The sequence below is a fragment of the Malaclemys terrapin genome, chromosome 14 (genome assembly GCF_027887155.1).
Source record: "Malaclemys terrapin pileata isolate rMalTer1 chromosome 14, rMalTer1.hap1, whole genome shotgun sequence".
NCBI classification, from domain to species: Eukaryota; Metazoa; Chordata; order Testudines; family Emydidae; genus Malaclemys; species Malaclemys terrapin.
Genome location: NC_071518.1, coordinates 41,759,698 through 41,783,017, shown reverse-complemented (window position 1 = coordinate 41,783,017; position 23,320 = coordinate 41,759,698). Strand labels below are relative to the sequence as shown.

The window sequence follows — 23,320 nt, the reverse complement described above, 5'->3', positions numbered from 1 at the left end:
CTTGCACCACAGGGTAGTGGCTTTTCTCATCCGAAAGTTCTGCAGCCACTGCTCGTCATCCCAGACTTCCATGATGATGTGATCCCACCGCTCGGTGCTTGTTTCCTGAGCCCAAAAGCAGCGTTCCACGGTGCTGAGCATGTCCGTGAATACCATAAGCGATTTCGTGTCGTACGCGTTACGTGACTCGATAGCATTGTCGGACTCCTCACTCTCACTTTGGATCTTAAGGAAAAGTTCAACAACCAAACATGATGTGCTGGCAAGATAAGTCAGCATACAACTCAGCAGTTCGGGCTCCATTTCCCGCAGACAGATCGCGCTGCACAGAAACCGTTGAAAGATGGTGCCAAAGGTGAACGGAAACAAGGATTTCTGGGATGCGAAGCGATGCATCACGGGGCGTTGGGACAGGACCCAGAATGCCCCGCACCCACGCCCCGTTCCCACAACCCACGGCACCAGAATGGGAAAAGGTGCTCTGTGGGATAGCTGCCCATAATGCACCGCTCCCAATAGCGCTGCAATTGCCGCAAATGTGGCCACGACAGTGCACTGGGCAGCTGTCAGTGTGGACAGACTGCAGCGCTTTCCCTACTCAGCTGCACGAAGTCAGGTTTAACTCACAGCGCTGTACACCTGCAAGTGTAGCCAAGGCCTTAGATTCCTCTGTAGCAATAAAGAATGCAGCTTTGGGGGCAGGGATGGTCGTAGCCAGTTCCTGTAGCCCCGGGGCTCAAGGCAAATTCCAGAGGAAGGGGCTGGACAAAGCCAGCTCCTGTCCCATAATCATCTCCCTGGGGGAGGGGAATGCACCACCTTGTAGCAGGGGGCAGGGCCTGCCCTGGGGTGCACAGAGACTTGTGTCCCGAAGGTGGAAGTTGGGCTCCTGGTGACCGCTGGGGTGGGAACAGACCCCAAGGACTCTGTAGTTGGAAGCAAGCCCAATTTGAGTGAAAGGGGGGGAATTTTGCTGGCCAGTGAAGGGTCTGTCATCGCTGGTAGCTGTAAGCCCATAGCTGGGCTTTTGGGGGACACAGGAGTGTCTGACCCAGAGGGGAGCCCAGAGTGGGGAGCCCAGGCGGAAGGTGAGGGGGGACCGGAGAGGGGTAGGGAGGATCTTTCCCAGGAGGAGGGTGAAAAGTCTGTATTTAAAATGCCAGACCCCTCTCCTGTGGATCAGGTTTTGAGGAAAAACTGGGGGTCAGATCACCTGGAGGGGAGCACCCTCCTAACTGACCTGTTGGGAACAGAAAGTGGGGTGTCCAAAGGGGTTTTACCAATCCAAGGCACTCCACTGTAAGAGAGAGAACTGCCTCTTCAAGGCAGGAGGGAAAAAAATCTCTGCATGGGTGAAACTTCACTAGGGAGTGAGGTCCAGCCCAAAGAAACCCCAGAGGGAGGGGCCGAGGGCAGGCCTGGAGGCGGTACACCCCTTCCTGGGGAAAGACCAAACACAGGCCTGAATTAAAAGCCTTCTCCAAAGAGGCAGAAGACTCTGCATCAGAGTGCCTACCAGGGGGCACAAAGAAATGGGAAAAGCTAAAATCGCCTGAACAAAGCCTGTCCACCGTAGATTTGCTGTGAATCTTGTGTCTTTTACTACTTCATCTATGGGTCAAGACAAAGGAGTTAATACTAGTGGTTAACACTTTAAAGACGTGGGACACACTGGATTGGTGGAAGAAACGGTTGTACATGCTAGGGATGGTGACAAGACAGTCCCCCAAGCATGTTACCCTTCAGCTTATACCTGTAAACAGGCTCGAAGCTTGGCACAGCAGCAAACGCATAACAGGCCTATGCTGCTGTGTAGAAGGGGAAATCGAGGCACGCAGCCTCATGGCATTGGTGGCTAAATGCCAAGACACCTACACTTTGACAGATATTGCCATCTGCATTCTGCTAGCAATACTACACCCCAACCTGTTTTCAGGCACCCAGGAACCTCAAAACTTGCTCGCCCACAAGACAGGGTGTTGGAGTCCTGAGCTGGCAGGGAAAGCAGGGGCGGTAGTAGTCTTGGCACATCAGTTGGCAGCTCCCAAGGGGGTCTCTGATCCAATCTGTCACAAGCGGATCCAGTCCAAGGCCTAAAGCTACAGGCCAAGGACCATGAGCAAGGACTCCACTCCTCTGGCACAACCGAATGCTCCCCGTCCGGTAACGCTCGCCAGCCCCAAACCTCCACTGTCTGCTCCCAGGGCCAGGCGCACCGCTCCGACCCGCCTTCTCTCGCACCCCTGAGCGGCAAGGAAACTGTAAAAGCCAACCACTCCAGGCATGCACAATGCTCCCCTGGGGAGGTAGAGAGAATGAACCAGCCAGGACAGAGGAGAGTCTCGCTGCCTAATGCCCTCTTGGGAGGCGGGGAAAAGAGCCTGGATGGAACAGAAAGAATTCCCCTCTGGCTGTGAAAAGGACACCCCCTCCAACACCTGCACTCTCTTCAGCCTCCATCTCCCGAGGCCAAGCGACACAGGTGGGCCCAGGACATGAGAGAGCGCTGTGCAGGAAGAGCTGTTCCTGAACGTGGGTGAGCCATGGCTCACAGCATCTCACCAGGGCCTTCTCTGCACTCCTGCTGTCACTGCCCCGGTGCCACTCCACAGGCAGGGCCCGGTGGGGTTCAGCAGGTGAAACGCTGGTGGTCCCAGGAGCCCCATCTCCGGGAGCAGCCAGGAGGGAAACATCTTGTAAAAAACCCCATGTAGACACAGCCAAACAGAATTCCCTATCAATGCCCAGGGCACAGCTTGCCACGTTATTCCTGAATGGCTGGGCCTAGCAGATGGCGCGGGCACAAGCAGCGCTTTCAAGTACCCCAGCTAGCAGGGCTGTAGTGGCAGCAGGAGCAGTGCCAGCTTCTCTCCTGTGTGCCTTGGAGGCCATCGCTGCAGGGGGGTCTGCCCACTTCTGCCTGGTGCTATCTGAGGCAAACAGCTCCAGGGAATATGACAAGGAAGACCACGCTGTCTGACCCTCAGCTCTTCCCACTGCCGCTTTCCCTGAGACCAGGGCAGCGGCCCCACGCAGCAAACTCCACAGCTACAGCACCCGTGTACCGAGGCATCCAGGTCAAACCCACACCCCCAGGCCATTCGAACACGTAGCCTCCTTCTCCTTCACGGAGGTGGCCCCTGCCGCAGTGTCTCCCCTCAGTCCTGGCCGCACAAACCCTGAGGCCTGCGTACCACGGCCCAGCTTAGCTGAGCTTGACGTGGGATGGGCTAGTGCGGTTCCCTGGGGCAGCTGGCAGCTCTCCACAGCCTGCTGGTGGCTCTCCGGGGTTTGTTGGCACACAAGGCCAGGAGAGGCGAGATCCTGGAGGACCACACTGGCCACTGGCAGTGCCAGGCAGTCCATTAGGGATGAGAGGTGCTGGAGAAGAAGAGCAGAGTCCACCCCCTGGAGGGGCAGGAGAGCTCAGGCTTAGCCCAAAGGCCAGTCTCCAGTACTGGTGTCCGTTTCCCCAGCCCTCCCCACAGCTCTGTCTGCAGCGCGTGGGGGGCAGGCCTCGCTGGAGGCTTTGGGATGAGCCGCGGGAGCAGAGCAAGGCTCTGGTGAAGAGAGATCCTGGTCCAGTGAAGTGTCCCTCAGCAACAGAGAACCAGGGTGAGGGAGAACGGGGTTCCCAAACTGCTGCCTCGTCTCCACCAGCCCAAGGATACTACAGCCGAACCCTCGCTCCCGTGGCACCCTCACCAGCCGGGAGTGGGCTGGGGCTGGCCTGTCACCACCCAGAGAGCACTGGGAGTCCCCAAATCAGACTGGGGGGGGACAGGAACATTTCCCTAACCCTCTCTCCGACGGGCTGCCCCAAGGGCAGCTCCCCGCTGGCCCTAGCCAGGGGGGAAGCCAGCCCCGATACTGGGCACTTTCCTTCAGTCTGGAGCAGCCTGGGCTAGGCCCCGACCCCCAAACACCTTTGGGTTTGCGGTGTCCTGACTGGGAGCACGTCGCACTCGCTGTGCCCAGGGGTGAGCGGTGTCTGAGGGGCAGGAGGGAGCCATGGCCATTGCTCGGACCGTGCGGCTCTGGGACACCTCTGCCCTTCCACCATGGGAAGTGGAGACACAGACCCCTGCGATACCTATCCTGCCATGTGTCCAAAAGCCACCATCTCCTAGAAACCTGGAACATGACCCCGGAGACCCTCCTCTCGGGAAAGCCCCTGGCCATGCCCATAGCCCCACCAGAGCTGGACACCCCCGATTCGGAAACATCGCCCCATGCTGGCTCCCTGCCCGCAGCGTGGCCCGTCCTGCTCGGGCTGGGGATCTCCGAATGCAATCCCTGGGGACGTCCCTGCCTAATGGGGCACGGGGCTCTCCCGACAGGCCTGGAGAGTGGGCACCAGGACTCCTGGGTTCCATGCCAAGGTCTGCGACACAGGGTTGATTCCCTCCTCCCTGCGAGGCTGAGCCGTGGGCGTCTGGGGGCACTGGGACGGGTCAGGCGAAGGCATTCAGCCCCATGGCCTGCACTACTCCCTGCCCCGCCCCCACAACAAGGGACTGACCCCCAAGTCACTGTGCAAGCGACAGGCCACAACCCAGCCTCCGCCACAGCCACAAGGCCAAGCAATCCCTGGCACAAGCCTCCTGGACCCGGCCAGGCGGTGGGCAGGAGCACTCTGCCAGGAGGAGGATCCTCCTGCCCGGGCACTGCAGGGCACACCAGGGCACCTCTGAGCTATGGCACAACAGAGGCCCCAGAGGGGTTGTGCCCAAGGGGCACGGCACATGCCTTAGCCACGCTGGGAGCCGCCAGAGCACCACTGCACTGCCTGAAGCCTGTCCTGTAGCTGAGCCGTTTCCAAGGCCACTGGTGGGCTCTCTTGGCACGGTGTGCCAGGAAGGGCAGCTGTGTCGGGTTCCCATTGCCGCCACCTGGGGGTGCCCCGCCTCCCCTCCCACAGGCCAGCACCCCCGGCCCAGAGCCACAGCCTCCTGCTGGACCTGTGCATGAGGACTTGCTGTCCTGTTAACCACACTGCCTCCCTCTGGCCAACTGCCTGCCCTGCACACGCCTCCCCCGACGTACTGCCCCCTTGGCCTCCCAGTTCCAGTCCCACTGGTGGTGCTGGCCCTGAGGGCAGCAGGGGCCCCAGGCTGGCTCCAGGCTCCAGCTGCTTTTCCTGATGCCCAGGTGCTTCGCTGCCAGGGGGAGTAGCTGGAGCAATGCCGGAGCCAGCAGCACCCCGGGGCTCGCAGCGCCCCGGGCAGGAAGGGCTCTCCCAGCCTGGGGAGGCTGCTGCCCATCGGCCCAGCCACGACATGACTAGCCAGCAGGCTGCATCTCAGGGGAGCGGCAGGTGGCTCCGTGCCTCTCCACGCTGCACCGTGGCAAGGGCCCTGGGACAGCCAGCTCCAGGAGCCCTGAGCCCTGCAGCCCTCTGGAGCCATGGACAACGCCCCAGGGCCACCTCCCATTCTCAGCAGCATGTCTGGTGGGCTCCCAAAGCTGGAGCCAAGCAGAACATCACACATTCCTATGGGCTCCCCTTGGGCTCAAGGACCCCACAGCACTGCCAAGCTAGGGACCCAGAGCACCCGTCCACTGCAGCCACCTCTGGGGAGCAGCCGGTTGGCCCAAAGCAGCCTGCACAACGTGGCAGGGGATCATCGCTGTAGGCAAGGGCTGGGGGCAGATGGGGACTCCTGCAGAAAGTACCTCGGAGCCAAACATCTGAGCTGGGGGAGCAGAGCTCAGTCTGCGGGGCTGCTGGACGACCCCATCACTCCCCGCCACCCTGTAAGCCACTCCCCGGCGCCCGGGCTGCAGGGATGCTGCGCCCATCTCGCACAGCAGCAGGGGGTGGATCAGGTCCCAAGCCAGAGCATTGCCCGGCTGCTTGGCAACCACCCGATTCTCCCACAGTATGCGCCAGCGGGCACTGCCCAGCCAGGCTCCAGGAACGTCCCCTCCACAGACTCCATGAAGGGAGTCGGCGTGACGTGTCAACAGAGCAGGGGACTGGGAGTCTGGTCTGATGCCGTGACCCCCCTGTGCGAGGTGCTGCGGAGATCCCTGCTGAGCGAGGGGGAGGGGCACCCCGGCACACACTCAGGCTGGCCGATGCCTTGCCCCCGCCAGCAGGCGCCAGCCCCCGGGCCCTACCTGAAGGCCTTGTCCTGTGTCGAGTTCACGCCGGCGAAGGACTGACTCCTATTGATCCTGGCAGCAAGGGCGCGCCGCTGGGGCCGCACAGAGAGCGACATGGTGGAGTGCGACCTGGAGGGCCTCCCTGCGGGGGAAGGAAACGACATGGTGAGGACGGGCGGGGACAGCTGGGCGTGCTGGGCTGGCACAGGGTCAGGCTCCTGGGGCGACGGCAGGGAGAGGTACCACCTCGACTCAAGCTCCAGCATGGAGTCCCGCTCTCCCAACGCCGCTGGCTGGTCCCCACAGCCCTACACCCGATCCTTCCCTGGCACTGCTGCCATGCCAGGCTGGGTGTGAGCCAGGCCTTCTAGGCGGCATCACATGCCAGGCAGCAGGGCTCCAGCGCCGAGCAATGGGGCCAGATGCCAGTCTGAGAACTGGGCCCAGAGCTCCGGCAGGCCCCCTGGGAGCAGAGTGTGTGTGGCACACGGCTCTGGGACCCAGCACAGCTCCTGGCTGCCCCGGGAGACTGGTGCCCTGGTGCTGCCCCCTGCCCTGTCTGCTGAGCCATGGGCCAAGCAACTCCCTGCACTCCCTCTGGAGCCAGCCAGGCACCAGCAGAACAGCACGTGGCAGGGCCCAAGCTGGGGAACCACTCCACTGTCAGTGCCGGGAAGGACAGGCACCGGGGGGAGCTGAGCCACAGGCCCTAGACAGCAGGAAACACTCATTGTCCCAGGCACGCCAAGCCTTCCTGGAGCCCAGTTTCCCGGCCAGAGGCCAGCCCAGCCCAGGAGCCCTGCCCAGCGCAGGCCTCAGCCGACTGGCAGGGGCTGCAAGCAACCCCCCCATCATTCCCTGAGACTCTGCCCCAGTGCCCCAAAGATCCCTCCCCCAGGGAATCACAGCCCCTTAGCAAAGCATGCCACGCCCTGCAGGGGGCGCTGTGTGGCCCTGCAGCTGGGGGCACATGGCCCTGTATCCCATGGAGAGCCCCATCCCCTCAAGCCTGGGGTGGAAGTTGGCTGCCCCCACATCAGCAAAGTGCCCCCTTGTGGGGAAAGTGCATCCCTGATGCCCCTGCCCGGGGGGGGTGGGGGGGTGGATGTCACCCCACTGGCCTGTGCTCAGCCAGGTCTCTGGGGATGCAGCAGGCACCAGGGCAGCGCTGGGCAGACACAGGAGCATTTCAGAGGTGCTCTGCTGGGAGATCGCAGAGCCCAGGCCATCCCGGCGCCAGGTCGGGGCAGCGTTGCCAGCTCCCAGCCCCCGCAATCCGCTAAGGCCCCCACCTTCTGCGCTAGCCGCCAGGAAGGAAGCCCCAGGACAGCAGAGCCTGCTGGAAAGTCCCCGACCCACCCTGCAGCCGGAGAGTCCCCAGGAGCTGCTCTGGGGAAGGAAAGGGAGTGAGGCAGCTGGGTTCCCGGCCTGGTGAACACCACATAGGGAGGGGCCGGCGCTCTCTGCACTGCTGATCCACCAGGGCTGCCCCCCAGATCCTGCTGGGGTGCTGCGTATTCCATAGAGAGCCATTTCCTGGGAAGAGGTATGTACCAGTGACTGGGAGCCAGGACCTCTTAGGCCTTGAGCCAGTCCCTGACCGCACTGTGACTCAGTTTCCCCCAGGTAAAGAGAGGGAGAGGCTATTGACCCACCTTGCTCTGACAAAGGACGTGCTCTGCCCCTTACTGCTCCCCACACTGCTCACAGCCCCCTCCTGCCCACTGTCTCCCACGCCAGCTACCCCTCCCTGCAAACTTTCCCCCCACCCCCAGCACCGGGGCAGCCCCGCAACTCACAAGCGCATGCACCCTCCTACAGCAGCCTCCCCCAGTGCTGCAAAGATGGAGCCACGAGGGCCCATGCCACTGGCTTAGCCAAGTGTGTCAATGGGGCCTGTCTGGCTCGTAAGTCCCAGGGAACAATGCCAATCCCTGCCTAGCTCTGCGACATGGCACCAGCCAGCAGCTCTCAGCCATCCCCTGACAGGGAAAGGAACACGTGCCCCCAACCCCTTTGGTGCCCCCCTGCTGTCCCAGGCTGGCCATGGAGCTAGATCTACTCCTAATGCAATGATCCATGCCCAACACCTCACAAGGTGTGGGGGGGATGGTGCCATTTCCAGCCACAGCCCGGTAACCCCCGAGGGGCTGGAGGACCCCCTGAGTCTTTTGGGGATCACACAGACATAAGAACGGCCACACTGGGTCAGACCAATGGTCCATCTAGTCCAATATCCTGCCTTCTGACAGTGGTCAATGCCAGGTGTTTCCCTGGGAATGAACAGAACAGGTAACCATCACGTGATCCATCTCCTGTCACCCATTCCCAGCCACTGTCAGTCAGAGGCTAGGGACACCCAGAGCACAGGATTGCATCCTGGCCATTTTGGCTAATAGCCATTGATGAAGCTCAGCGTGGCCCATGCCACCCACTAAGAGTCAGGACAAGCCAGATGTGGCCAGCCCGTGGATTGCAGGAGGGCTGGCTGGCCGCACAGCTGTATTTCACAGCAGACACACCAGCACACTGAAGGAGCGGCCCTCTAGGGAGCCATCTGCCTTCCCTGGGGTCTGCAGAGAGATGGGCTGGCCACTGGGAGTGGATGCCAGAGGGAAGCTGAAAATACCAGGCCACAGCAGAAGACCTTGGCCCAGCCTCCTCCTGCCCATCAGCGTGGCTACGCAGGGAGAGCAGTCCACACCCCGGAGAGCTGCTCGGGGCCTTGAGTAACTTGGGCACAGCCCCTCCACCACACTGATGTGCCCGCACTGCCCAGGCAGTCACTGCACCCAGATCCCGCCATGGCTCCAGGAGCTGCCATGGTCCAAGGCACAGCACGTAGAATCACATAAACACAGGCCTGGAAGCACCTCAACAGGCCACCTAGGCCAGGCCCCTGCACTGAGGCAGGGCCACGTGTTACCTACACCAGCCCTGAGTGGGGTTTGTCCAACCTGTGCTTAAAAACCTCCAGTGACGGGGATTCCACTAAACTGCCCCGCTGCAATTCGAGCCCACTGCTTCTAGTCCTGTCCTCAGTGGCTAAGGAGAACAACTTATCACTCTCCTCTTTAGAACAACCTTGTACACATGTTCCCCCTCAGTCTTCTCCTCTCCAGACTCAACAAACCCAATTGCTTCAATCTCCACTCACAGGTCATGTTCTCTCGACCTTTGATCAATTTTGTGGCTTTTCTCTGGACTTTCTCCAGTTTCTCCACGTCCTTCCCAAGGTGTGGTGCCCAGAACTGGACACAGGGCTCCAACTGAGGCCTTCTCAATGCTGAGTGGAGTGGAAAAAACAGTTACCTACCTTTTGTAACTGTTGTTCTTCGAGATGTGCTGTTCATGTCCATTCCAAGCAGGTGTGTGCGTGCCACGTGCACGCCAGCCGGAAGATTTTCCCCTAGCAGTGTCCGTAGGGTCGGCGTTGGCGCCCCCTTGAGTGGCGCCTCCATAGCACCCTATTTAGGGGCCCGCCGAGCCTCCACCCCCTCAGTTCCTTCTTGCCGGCACTTCGACAGAGGGGCAGGAGGGTGGGTATTGGAATGGACATGAACAACACATCTCGAAGAACAACAGTTACAAAAAGGTAGGTAACCGTTTTTTCTTCTTCGAGTGATTGTTCCTGTCCATTCCAAGCAGGAGACTCACAAGCCTGATCTTAGGCGGTGGGGTCGGAGTTCACTGCGGATTGGAGCACTGCGCGGCCGAAGGCTGCATCGTCTCTGGCCTGGTGCGTGATGGCATAGTGCGACGTAAATGTGTGGATTGAGGACCACGTGGCAGCTGTGCATATTTCCTGTGTCGGGACCTGAGCTAGGAACACCGCGGAGGAGGCCTGTGCCCTTGTGGAGTGGGCCGTGGTTGGCGGGGCAGGCACCTTAGCCCGACCGTAGCATTCTCGGATGCAGGCTGTGATCCATGAGGAGATCCGCTGTGATGAGACAGGGAGTCCCTTCATCCTGTCGGCCACGGCAACAAAGAGCTGGGTTGATTTCCTGAACGGTTTGGTTCTTTCAATATAGAATGCCAGGGCCCTGTGGACGTCCAGGGAATGCAGCCTACGCTCCGTGCCGGAGGAGTGTGGCTTAGGGTAGAACACAGGGAGAAAAATGTCTTGCCCCATGTGGAATTGGGAGACCACCTTCGGAAGGAACGCCGGGTGTGGCCTGAGTTGGACTTTGTCTTTGTGGAAGACAGTGTACGGAGGCTCCGACCTCAGTGCTCTGAGTTCCGACACCCTCCTGGCTGAGATGATAGCCACTAGGAATGCAGCCTTATATGAGAGAGATAACAGAGAGTATGTAGCCAGGGGCTCGAAGAGGGGCCCTGTGAGGGCGGAAAGGACCAAATTGAGGTCCCAAGCCGGGGCTCGTTGTCGAGTATGCGGGAACAATCTGTCCAGGCCCTTGAGGAAGCGACAAACCAATGGGTTCGCAAAAGCTGAACCACCTTCTGCTCCTGGATGGAATGCTGAGATGGCCGCCAAGTGGACCCAAACTGAAGAGAGGGAAAGTCCTAGCTGTCTCAAATGAAGCAAGTAGTCCAGAATGAGAGGGATCGGGGCGAGCAATGGAGCCTGACCCTGCTGTTTGGCCCAGATGGAGAAGCGTATGTATGTGGCCCTGGTGGAGGGTTTTCTGCTACCGAGAAGGACTTGCCTGACCTGCTGAGAGCGTTGCATCTCCACAGGGTTTAGCCATGGAGCATCCAGGCTGGGAGGTGGAGCGACTCCAGGTTCAGGTGGCAGAGATGGCCCTGATCCTGCATGATCAAGTCTGGGAGCAGGGATAGCAAGAGGGGCGCCCGTGTGGACATGTGCAGCAGTGATGTATACCAGTGTTGGCGCGGCCACGCCGGCGCTATCAGGATGACACGAGCATGATCCCTGCGGATCTTGAGGAGTACCCAGTGAATCATGGGAATCGGGGGGAAAGCGTAAAGCAGGCCACCTTCCCACGAGAGGAGGAAGGCATCCGTCAGAGACCCTGGACTGCTCCCCACAAGAGAGCAGAAACGTTGACACTTCTTGTTTTCTCTCGAGGCAAACAGGTCTATCTGGGGATAGCCCCAGAGACGGAAGATTGAGCGTGCTACATCCTGGCGAAGGGACCACTCGTGACCATGGAACGAGCGGCTAAGGGAGTCCGCAGGACCGTTCTGCTCCCCCGGGAGGTAGGAAGCCAACAGGTAAATTGCGTTCTGTACGCAGAAATCCCATAACGCGAGGGCTTCCTGGCACAGAGGAGAGGAGCGTGCACCACCACCCCCCATTTGTTGATATAGAACATCGCCGATGTATTGTCCGTGAGGACTGAAATGCACCTGCCCGCCAGGTGAGATTTGAAGGTCAGACATGCTAGACGCACCACCCTTAGCTCCCTGACGTTGATGTGTAAGGAAAGGTCCTCTGGTGACCAAAGGCCTTGGGTCCTGAGGTTCCCCAGATGCGCCCCCAACCCCAGATCCGATGCGTCTGTTACCAAGGATAGGGAGGGCTGGGGGCTGGCGAAGGGTTCTCCCGCGCAGACCTCCTGCGGGTCAAGCCACCACTGGAGGGAATCCAGCACCGTTCGGGGAAGCGTCACCACAGAAACTAGGGCGTCCCTGGCCGGCACATGGTCGCTAACCAAGCCTGGAGAGGGCGCAGCCGGAACCTGGAGTGGCTTACCACATATGTGCACGTAGCCATATGACCCATTAACTTGAGGAAGTTTCTTGCTGTGGTGGTCGGGAAGCATTGGAGACCGAGAATGATTTCGGACCTGGACCGGAACCTGGACTCCGGCAGATACGCTCTGGCGTGTGTCAAGTCCAGAATTGCCCCTATAAATTCTAACCTCTGGGTGGGGGATAGGGTGGACTTGGCCTCGTTCAGCAGGAGGCCGAACTTGAGGAAGGTCAGTCTGATGAAGATCACCTGAGCCTCCACCTGTGCCTTGGCATGGCCCTTGATGAGCCAATCGTCCAGGTAGGGGAACACCTGAATCCCCCGCTTGCGCAGGAAGGTTATCACGGCTGTCCTGCACTTTGTGAAGGCCCTCGGGGCTGCTGACAGGCCGAAAGGCAGAACCGTGAACTGAAGATGGGCGTTGCTGTGACGAACTGGGACTGTTCTTGCTGGGGTGTGTGAATGCTGACAGGGGAGTGTGACTAGGATGGTCTGCATCGGGGGATGGGAGTCTGCCCGAGGGAACATACCTGAGCTTGTAACATGAGAACCCAGGAAGGGGTTGGAGGCCAGGTGACTCCGGGGCCGGGAAACTGAACAAAGGCTGTGGGAGGGGTCGCTGAAGGGAGAGTGCTGGAAGCAGGCTGGAGAGATGGCTGGGAGGCAGAGATGGCTCTGACCCCCCAAAGGGGGGTGGGCTGGGATGCCCTGGGACCCCAAGCTGGACCTAACTGAGGGGGGCCCTGTTGTCTGTGCCTGCAAGACCTATCTTGGACTGTATTCCTGTCATCCAAATAAACCTTCTGCTTTACTGGCTGGCTGAGAGTCATGGTGAATCGCAGGAAGCCGGGGGTGCAGGGCCCTGAGTCCCCCAATACTCCGCGACAACTGCCCACAATGAATCTGAGGTAACACCTGTGTTGGGGGATTATTGCAATATGAAAATACGCGTCCTTCAAGTCAAGTCCCCTGGATCCATGGAGGGAATGATGGAGGACAGGGAGACCATGCGGAACCTGAGCTTCTTTCAGATGCCGCAAGTCCAGAATAGGTCTGAGGCCCCCTTTCACCTTCAGTATTAGGAAATACCAGGAGTAGAAGCCCCTGCCCCTGAGGAACTTCCTCCACTGCCCCTGCTACGAGGAGGGACTGCACTTCCTGAAATAGAAGTTGCCCATGAGAGGGGTCCCTGAAGAGGGACAGGGAGGGGGGCTGGTGGGGCGGGAGGGAGGAGAACTGGATAGAATATCCCCTCTCTACCATGCAAAGCACCCAACTGTCCGATGTGATTCGGGACCAGTGTGACAGAGTGTGGGGGAGTCAAGGCCCTGCACCCCTCTTCCTGGGATTCACCGTGACTCTCAGCCAGCCAGTAAAACAGAAGGTTTATTAGATGACAGGAACACAGTCCCAAGCAGAGCGTGTAGGTACAATCAGAACCCCTCAATCAAGTCCTTCTGGGGGGTTTAGGGAGCTTAGACCCCAGCTTGGGGTTCCCTGCGTTGCACCACCCAGCCCAAACTGAAACTAAACCCAAAACTCCTCCAGCTGCTTTCTCCCCCCTCCCCTCTGCTCCTCCTCTCCTTTGTTCAGTCTCCCGGGCAGAAGGTGTTATTTCTCCCAACCCCCCTCCTGGCTCAGGTTACAGCTCAGGTAGCTTCCTTCAAGGGAAGTCCCCCATCCCCAATGCAACCCCCCTGCAACAGTCCCAGGTCAAATCTGCCCCACTCCCTGCTCTGTCACACCCCCAATCTGCCCCACTCCCTGCCCCGCTCCCTGCTCGTCACAACCAGGCACAATAGAATGGGGACAGATGTGACAAAAAGGGAGGGTTGGTAGGATCCCGAGTCCTGACTGGTAGGTCGTCCCCGACCGTACCCTCAAACTGGGGGTCTAGGCCCCGATGGGGGCCTTGGCTGGCCAGACGACTGGCCGGAGGGCTGTTGTTGCCTCCTTCTGCCGTTCCTGCCTCGCCTTGCAAGGCGTCGGTGCGGTGCCGAGGCTGGTAAGGTCGTGGGGCCGGTTGCGGCCTGAACTGCCTACGTTGGGTGACTGGGGTGTGCAAGCCCAGCGAGCGAAGGGTAGCCCTTGAGTCCTTTAGGCTATGTAGCCTCTTGTCCGTCTTTTCGGAGAAGAGCACGGGCCCTTCGAAGGGGAGGTCCTGGATGGTCTTCTGGACCTCATGTGGAAGGCCTGAGACCTGAAGCCAGGCTCCCCGCCTCATAACCAGCCCAGTCGCCAGTGTGCGGGAGGCTGCATCCGCCGCATCCAGGGCTGCCAGGAGGGATGCCCGGGAAATTAACTTCCCTTCCTCAACCAGGGCTGAGAGCTCTGCTCACGATTCCTGGGGAAGGAGTTCAGCGAACTTGGACAATGCTGAGCATGTGCTGTGTCCATACCGGCTCACTATAGCCTGTTGGTTGGCTATACGTAATTGCAGTCCCCCTGTTGAGTACACCTTCTGCCAAACAGGTCCAACTGTTTGGCCTCCCTGTTCTTCGGTGTAGACCCTTGGAAGCCTTGACGCTCCCTTTGGTTGGTCGCATCCACGACCAGAGAGTCCGGGGGAGGGTGGGCATACAGGTGCTCGTGGCCTTTGGAGGGCACGAAGTAGTGCCTCTCGGTCTTTTTGGCCGTAGGGGCCAACGAAGCTGGCGTCTGCCACAGAGTGCGGGACGTATCGGCTATCATTTTGATCAATGGTAGGGCTACCCTGGATGGGCCCAAGGGGGCCAGGATGTCCACTATCGGATCCACATCCACCTCAATCTCCTCCGCTTGGATCGCCAGGCTCTGGGCTGCACGGTTAAGTAGCTGCTGAAGCACCTGGTTGTCCTCTAGTGCTGGTGAAGTTCCCGCGACCACCTCATCCGGAGAGGAAGAGGAGGAGATCACCTGCAAAGGGCCTTCCTCTGTACCCTCAGTCTCAGCAGGGGCCTGCAGCACACACGGTACTGCGATGGGAGGATGAGTTTGTGGCACAGCTTGTCCCCCTGCACTTGTGGACGCCGCCGGCCTTTTAAGGTCCTGGTGGGGTGATCGGCCCCTCACCGGCCTCTTCTTTTTAGCGGGCACCGGAGATGGTGATCGGTGCCTCACGGAGGCCGATTTTCTATGTCCTGACTCTCCGGTGCTGGGACTTAGAGGTTTTGGACTGGGCCTCCTGTCTTGTTAGCGGTGCCGGGGCGCTGCGCACCGAGGATGAAGTGCTGGGCACCAGGTTGGGCAACTCGGGGTCCAAGTGTGGCCATAAGGCCGCCTCCATCAGGAGCACTTTGAGTCTCTGCTCTCTGTCCTTAAGAGTCCTGGGACAGAATCCCCTGCAGATACTGCACCGGTCTCTCTGGTGGCTCTCTCCAAGGCACCTTAGGCAGGAAGAGTGCGGGTCACTCTTTGGCATAAACTTCCCGCAGTCCTTGCAGAGTTTAAACCCTGGGGACCTGGGCATGCCCCAGCGGGGTGACGAGTAGATTGGGGGAAACCCCCCAACGACTATTAACTATCTACGACTAACACTAACTCTAAACTAGGAGAGGAAACTATTATATACACTGAAACGGGACACTGCTATGCTTGCTGCAAGAGCGAGCAAAGTTCCAGCCAGCCGTCACCGGCGGTCAGACGGAACTGAGGGGGTGGAGGGTCAGCAGGCCCCTATATAGGGCGCCCCAAGGCCGACCCTACAGGCGCTGCTAGGGGAGAATCTTCCGGCTGGTGTGCGCGCCATGTGCACGCACCTGCTTGGAATAGACAGGAACAATCACTCGAAGCAGAAGAATTACTCCTCGTGCCTTGCTGTACAGCACTCCTAGGGCTAGTCCACACTAGAATCATTACAGCTGCTATGATGGCAGGAGACCTCCACCTCCCGCGAAGCGGTAGCGCTTCTCACCCTGATACAGCGCTGCGGCACACTGGCGCTTGGGCAGGTGTAACTTACATCGCTTGGGGGGTGGCTTTTTCACAAAGGGGTCTGCACTGAATGGAGATTCAACAGTTTGTAGGGGTTCGCAAATGAAAAAAGGAGAAAATTACTGCTCTAGTTCAACCCAGCGAGTGACCCAGGCCCCAGGCTACAGAGGAAGGGGAAGAAAACCCCAGGGTCTCTGCCAATCTGATCCGGGGGAAATTCCTTCCCTCCCCAAAATACAGCAATCAGTTAGACGCTGCACATGTGGGTGAGACCCGTGAGGCAGACGCCTGGGAAAGAATTCCCTGTAGTAACTCGGAGCCCTCCCCATCTAGTGTCCCGTCACCGGCCACTCGCGATATCGGCTAACAGCAGTTGCGGATGGGGATCGATCCCAGAATGACATTTGGTTGCTGACTTGTATTCAGTTTGTGAACCACCGTAACCCCAGATCCCTTTCTGCAGTGCTCCTCCCTAGGCAGCCATTTCCCACTCGGTATGTGTGCCACTGATTGGGCCTTCCTCACTGGAGCACTTTGCGTTTGTCTTTAGTGACTTTTGTCCTGTTGATGTCAGACCATTTCTCCAGTTTGTCCAGCTCATTCGGAATTTAATCCTGCCCTCTAAAGTGCACCCCCCCCCCCGGCGTGGTACGGCCCGCAGGAGATACGAGTGCGCTTTTGATGCCCGAATCCAAATCATCTGTGAAGATACTGAACCGAACCGGAGCCAGGACCCCCAGTGGCAGCCGCTGCCCTGCTGAGGAGTGACTGCGAGAGCCTCCCATCTGGTACCGCAGCTCAGAGTCGCCTTAGCGAGTCCGAGCAGGAGCTCGCATCTCACAGGCCCACGTTCCCGGGGGCTGGCTCACCAGCCACCCTTCAGCAGGGTCCCACGCGCAGCCCTGCTGCCTCCAGCAGGAGCCCCTGGGCTGCCCTGGGGTTTGGCGGCAGCGCCGTGTCAGTGCCCAGGAGAGGGGACACTCACTCCCGCTACAGAACAAGGCCCCAGGGTGACCGCTCACCCCATGGCATGGCAGTGCCCAGGTCGCAGTGTCTGCTGGGGCAGCCCAGCTCCCCCAAGGCCGTGGGTGGAGGCGCAGGGGATGGCAGCTCACACTTACCTCACCAGATGGCAAAGCAAGGAGCCCCAGAGGGAGCCGCAAGGAGGAAGACAAGTCCCGAAGGGCAGCGTGGCTGTGGCCAGAGCCTGGCAGAGCTGGGCCTTGCCATGAGATTCCTGTTTGCTCTAGAAGCTGCTGGCACCAACGGCCCCTTTCACCCCCAAACGACTCCATGCAGGTGGGTGTCCAACCCGATCCCGAATGGCCATGCAAAGGGCCAGAGGAGCCCAAGCAGCCGCAGCCTGGAGGGGAAGGCTGCCAGATCTCCTCCAGGAGGGGCACAGCTCCCTCTCCCGGGCACCCGCCTGCTCACACAGCCATGCAGGGGAGGCCAAGGCTCCAGCAGCAGAGGGGCTGAACAGATGGGGCAGGGATAACGCGCTGAGGGGGCGGCGCTCGGGGCCCAGCGCAGGACTCCTCGGCTCCCTAATTGGCTTATGCAGCATTTCCTCCTTTTTTTAGTCCTCTCGCCCGGGGGGCAGCCAAGCAACTGGGGGCATGGGCACAGTGCCAACTGGCAGGAAGCCATGGGGGGGTCAGCTACCCACGACACTGCCCCCCGCGCAGGGGGAAGGGACCCAGACTGCGATATGGTAGTGCCAACCCTCCAGCCACTGATGGGGCCAGCCACTGGGGCCTGCCTGGCACGGGGACGGGTCCTCAGCACACCTGGCACACTGCCACCAGTGAGGTGCTCTCCCTGGGCTCACCCTCTCTGACAGACACATCCCAACGGGGCTGCCTGAACAGGGAGCTCAGAGCGTCCGCAGGACGCTGGATGCAGCCCCAGCCCCAGCCCCATCCCTGCCCTGGGATGCCAGCACCACTGTGCTGCGCTGGGCACCCCACTCCAGCAGGGCCCCAGCCCGCCCTCCAGAGACCTCTGGCTGCAGCACCCTGTACCCCCCCAGCTGCTCACACAGAACCAGCCCCGCCCCAGCACACACCTGTTCAGCTGCTGGCTCTGGGCTAGTCTGGCGGGCCCCGGCCCGGTCCTTAGTGACCCTGGCTGCCCTGCCATCGGGGGAGCATTGCCACGCAGCGCTGAAGGGTTAACTGCCAGTGCTCCCACGGCGAGAGCAAGGCCCAGTGAGCAGAGCCGGGCAGGACGGGTCCCCGACGCCCAGCCTGGGCAGGCTACTAACACAGCCGAGCTGCCTGGCCCATTCTCCAGCGCAGCGCCAACCCCCTCCGGTCTCTAGGGCAACGCTGGCCCAATTAAGCTCATTAAGGAGGAGCTGTAATCCCAAGCAGGCCGGCTCACCTGCAGGGCCCCAGATTACCCTCTGGGGGCCGTTTAATCGGCTCAGGGCAGAGCGAGCCAGGCTGCTGGCTCTGGGCTGCTGCCGCCCGCTGTTATTTACAGGTCTGGGCATGGGGTGGGTCTGGCTCCACCTCCTCTACAAGGGGCCACGACAGCAGCATGGCTCCCACCGACAGGGCTGCCGGCAGCCCATCGCGCCCACAGCCCGAACCTGCCCACAGCACAGCCAGCTGCACAACTCTGGCCTGGGGTGGCATGAATCCGCCACCCGCTCCTGCAGAGCACAAGGGGGCACAGCCAGTCCCCTCTCTTCTGCCCACCCCTTCTCCATGTGCCCAGAGCAATGCCCCCCCTGCAGCCACTCTACCTCAGGCGGCTCCGTCTGGCACCTGGAGCCAGTGGACAGAGCCATTTCAGTTCTGCCTGCCCAGCGGGGCAGCCACATGCCAGCCCTGCAGCAAGGGGCTCTGGGCTGCCCGAGGAGCCAGCAGCCCTTCCCACCGGGCGCTCCTTCCCCAGGCCAGGGCGGGAGCGGGAAGGAAGGCGTGAGCCCCAGCCGGATGCCCGCTGCTGGCACATGCCCAGGGCTCTGCCCTGCTGCTGCCGCTCCCGCGCAGCCCCTTCACGTGGCAGATCCTGCCACTCTCGTATCAGCCCGGACCTCCAGCACCAGGAGAGGGGGGTCCCCTCCCCTTCTCTCGCCCACTCCCAGACTCCAGCATGCACCCCCAGCTCAGCCAGGGCACCCCGAGCTTGGGCCCCCTCTGCCAGCTGCCTGGGCAATGTCGCTAGGATGCCCACAAAAGTCACTCCAGATGGGACAGCAATCGGTGGGCTCCATTCTCCTCTGCCCCCAGACGCCTGCTGTACCACTTACTGCCCCTTCCCCTCCACTGAGACTTTGGGGCAGTGGCTGCCTCTGCTCCAGGTCTGTCCAGCGCCGAGCACAGAGGGGGGGGCTGGGGCAGCTAGGCGCTCACAATGAAACCAGTAAATCCCCATCATGTAACCCCTGCTGAGCCTCTCCTCTCAGCTCTGCCTCACACACACTGCACCTCCACCCTGCTCCATCCCCTGGCCCTGCCTAGGCCCTGCTTGCTGGGCCACGTGCTTTCACTCCAGCTGCCCCGGACATACCTCTCACGCCCAACGGTTATCCAACTGAGCTGATGCCAGCTCGGTGGGGCTGGGAATAACCCCCCAGCTGGGCGATCTCACCTACTCCCACCTTCCCCCAACCCCTCCATCTAGACCTGGGCCTGGCCCCGACTTGCCAAAGCCGGGCTCCAGGCTGGGCAGCCCAAGTGACGTGCCGTATGCACACCCTGGCTGCAGCAGGGTGCCGTGTGCACCGGGCCCAAGAACGGATTGCTGGCTGCGCTAGGTCTGGCTGGGGCTGGGGCCGTCCCTGGAGCACTTGGCACCGAGCGAAGCATGGGCCAGGCATGTTTCTGGAAGGTATCGAGGCCAAAGCTTAGCTCAAAGCACCTCAATACCAACACTGCTCACCCTCCCATCCGCCCCTGAGCCAGCGCAGGAGGGACCCAGCACTGAGACAGCGCGGAGCCAGTCGGCTCCACTCTCCCCCGGCTGCCCCTTGCCATGGGCACAGCTCACAGCCAGCCAGCACGGGGCTCCTGCCCGGCTCTGCCAAGGAGGCAGCGATCCAAGCCACGAGCAGGTGCAGACTGCAGCCAAAGCCTGAGTCAAGAGAGGGCCCACATGGCGCGGGAGAACCCAGCAGCCAGCCAAGCCAGCAGGCCGCCAGGACCCAATGGGTGTCAGCCTGTCCCCATTTGCCACCAGTCAGCGGGACAAACGGGTACAGCTCAAAGCACCTGGAACTCTGACCCTGCTGTCCACGCCTCCTCCCCATGGCAGACACACTCTGCCTCGCTTGGTGCACGCGTGGGGCCAGGTCTCACAGGGAGGGCTGCGGCCCAGACAGGATTCTTCACCTCCCGCCAGCTCCGACACGGCTCCCTCTCTCAGCCGCCCACTCCCACCGCACCCTCTGGGGCTGGCACACCCCCAAGAATACCAGGCACCGAGTGCCCCACCACGCTCCGAGCCGAGAGCGTCCTCAGCTGCCTGGCGGCTCAGCCTCCAAGTCAGACCCTGTTCCCCTATCGGGGAGAAGGGCTTAGAGCCCCGAGGGGTGGGTAGTCGCACTTCCCAGGGAGGCCAAGGGGTTGCTGGGAGTTACACGGACACATGCAGGGCTGATGTGGGACTGCATGGACAGGGGCCCTGGCATCACTGGAAATGGGGGCATGGAGGGGGCACAGAGGGGGCACATTCACAGGGTCTCCCAGCCCATGCTCCTACCTTCCCATGCAGCGCAGCGCCCAGGCCGGTCACGCAGCCAGTGCACCCCCGCAGGGACTGCGCCCCGAGGTCAGGCAATCCCCGTGGGGAGCCCCTCAGAGCGAGCCATGCTGGGGCTAAAATACAGAGGGGAGGCAGGCCATGTGCCCTGAGAGGCATACACAAGTGCACCCAGCCAGGGGATCTCCCTGGCCCTCGGCTCACCAAGGGCTGGTCTCCTCAGGTAGGTGGGACAGCCCCAGTGTTCGCACATTCCTGACATTGCAGAGAGTGTCAGTGACTGGTACTGCCGGGGGAGGGGCGGACTGGCAGCCCTCCCCCCGCCCGCCTCACTCAGCTCTTCCCAGGGGCAGGAGGGGGCCGGCAGTCAGACACCCCTGCCCTGCCCCAGGCACAGATGCACACACAGGAGAGAGGGCACCACTGGCACCCAGTCACCAGCTCTCCCCCTAGCATTCAGAGAACAGACCCCGGCACCCGTGACTCGGGGCACAAGCCCAGAGCTCCTCTCTGCCCTGCATATGCCCAGCACAGAACTCTTCAGACACCACCTTCCCCAAGCCCCAGCGCCCTGATCGCACTCCCGCCGGTGGCTGCCCTCCCTGTGTGCCTGCTCTGGGCATCCATTGCCGCCATGCCCAGACGCTGCAGCGGAGGTGATGGTGCCCAGTCGCAAGCCGTGTTCGCGCTGCTCCCCAAGCCCACTGGCACCGAGGGAAGCAGAGAAGCCCGGGGACCACGGGCAGGGAGGTGCCAGCACTCCAGAGCACTTCAGTTCTACACCCAGACGTGGCAGTGACAGCTAAAGCCTTATATGGCACCCGGGGCACAGGGTGGGCACCCGTGTCTCTGTCATAAGAGCAGAGCAGCGACAGGAAGGTGGTAACCAGGACGCACAGCACAGGCTGGCCTGGCCCCTCGCCCTGGGGTCCCAGTGCTTCAAAAAGCTTCACACTCGGGGGTAAGTGTCCCTCCTGGGGGCTGCAGTTAGTTACTGGGGAGGTGGGGGTGGCAGTGTTGCCTAGCGGCCACAGCACTGAACTGGACTCAGGAGACCTGGGCTCTAGCTCCTGCTCTGCAATGGACTGCTGGCCGAGTCACTTCCCTGCTCAGTGCCTCAGTTTCCCCATCTGTGAAATGGGGATAATGGTCCCACCCTCCATTGTTGAGTGCCTGGAGATCAGCGGCTGGAACCCAGTGGGGGCTGTTTTTACTGAGCCTCCGGTTTCAAATGATCAGACCCTCTGGTGTCCAAGCCGGACTTCTGGGTCTGCCCAACACCCTATGGCGCTGCAGATAAGCTGGGGTGTGCCCATCAAACTGCAGCCTAAGCCATACCCACCATCGTCAGTGCCAACAAACCCTTGCCCTTTCTCGAACGCCTGCCAAGCCCTGGTTAGCCTGCAACGCACCTCACAGGCACATGCTGGCGGTGAGCCCATGGCCTAGATAGGGAAACCGAGGCACAGCTTTTCTGAAGAGGCCACCGATTTGGGAGCCCACCGCGAGACGTCTTCAGCCTAAATCGTGGGAGCTGCGAGAGCTCAGCACGGCTTAGCAGCAGCTGCACTGAGCCAGGCGCTCTCATGGGGGCATCAGAATCAGTGACCACTTCTGACAAATTGCGTGGGACTCCCCCAAGGGCAGGGTGTGAGGAACCGAACCCAGGAGTCCCATGTCAGTCCCCACTCAATGCCAGACAACGCTCCCCAGATCGGGAGCCAATAGGGCAGAGGTGGCAGATGTTACCAGCTGTTTGCACGGCCCCAAGAGGAGGAACTGAACAATTCCCCAATTATTTCTTCCAGTGACCTGCCTGGAGCAAATGCTCCTCGTTTACAACCTCCCAGAGCTCCATGAGCTCTCCCCCCGCATGGAGGCGTGGTTAACAGCCAGTTTTGCCCCCCTACAGTGTCAAGAGGAGACGCCATGCTGATGCCTGGTGCGTCATGGAGATGACTGGGGCAGGAAGAATGCTGAATCCAATGTACTTTCCAGGTCTCAGGGCGGGTAGCAAAACCAGCTGGGTCAGTCTCAGCTGGTTTCTGTTTCCGACTCCCAGGCACTAACCCAGGGCGGCTGCAGTCGGATTTATCAACAGCGCCGGGAAAGGGCCTGAAGTTTGAAATCCCTTCTTGACATGAAGGATTTTTCCGCTCCCATGAAGATGTTCTGATGGGTTACGGGGGGGCAGAGGGAGAGCCTCAGATCAGTCGTCCCCCTCCCCCCCCCAACTTCCCCTCTGCACACATGCCGCCTGACTCTTCCGTTTCTGCTTTGCTGCTGCTGCCCACCCTCTGGCTGAGTGTGACGGGAGCTCCCCTGCACAGTGACGCACAAGTGAGATGGCACCATGTTCCCATGGCTGGAAGTGCAGCTGCACACTTGGCCTGGCTCCACACTGTCCTGTGCAGAGTAAACGCACAGAGCTGGCAGGGGAAGGGGCGTCTCCTTTCTGATCTCGCTAGTTTCAGCCATTCTAGAGGGGCACAAGGCACAGAACCTCAGGGGCAGATGTGTGTCCTGCGGGCAGTGCCCTTGCAGCCCCCGCTGGGAGCTCACTGCCCCATGCCCCCCTTGGCATGTTTAAAGACACTTTTGCTTGCATCACTCCTCCCAAGGGAAAGAGCTGGAGGAAGCGTCCTTAAATCTGGGCCCTAAGCCTCTTGCCCATCTCAGCCTTCGCATCCTTGTTTGTGCAGCTTCACGGAGGTCAGCGCAGCCCAGGATCTAAGCAATATACACACCTCAAGCCCCCACGCCAGCCTCTGACGCAGCCCTGGGGACAGAGTCTCCAGCGAGGCCGGCTGCCAAGAGCACACGACATGGTTTGCTGGAGTCGCTCAGGGAGCAGAGCTGCCCCCCCTTCAGTCCTGACAACCAGGATCCAGGAACTACTGCTTGGTCACA

The 23,320-nt window shown here is 60.8% G+C and overlaps 1 protein-coding gene across 6 annotated transcripts in view; it reads right to left on the bottom strand.

Moving 5' to 3' along the window:
- The window catches only part of RIPOR1 (RHO family interacting cell polarization regulator 1), a 114,973-nt gene that overhangs the window by 31,004 nt on the left and 60,649 nt on the right, over positions 1-23,320 (bottom strand). For 5 of the 6 annotated variants that reach the window (XM_054048591.1, XM_054048590.1, XM_054048587.1 and 2 more), the window contains exon 2: positions 6,124-6,250. In XM_054048591.1, the coding sequence (XP_053904566.1) occupies positions 6,124-6,224 (101 nt within the window). In that variant the 5' untranslated portion in view covers positions 6,225-6,250. Of the gene's footprint in view, positions 1-6,123; positions 6,251-20,410; positions 20,433-23,320 lie in introns of those variants that run through there. The other variant, XM_054048592.1, reaches the window with a different exon arrangement.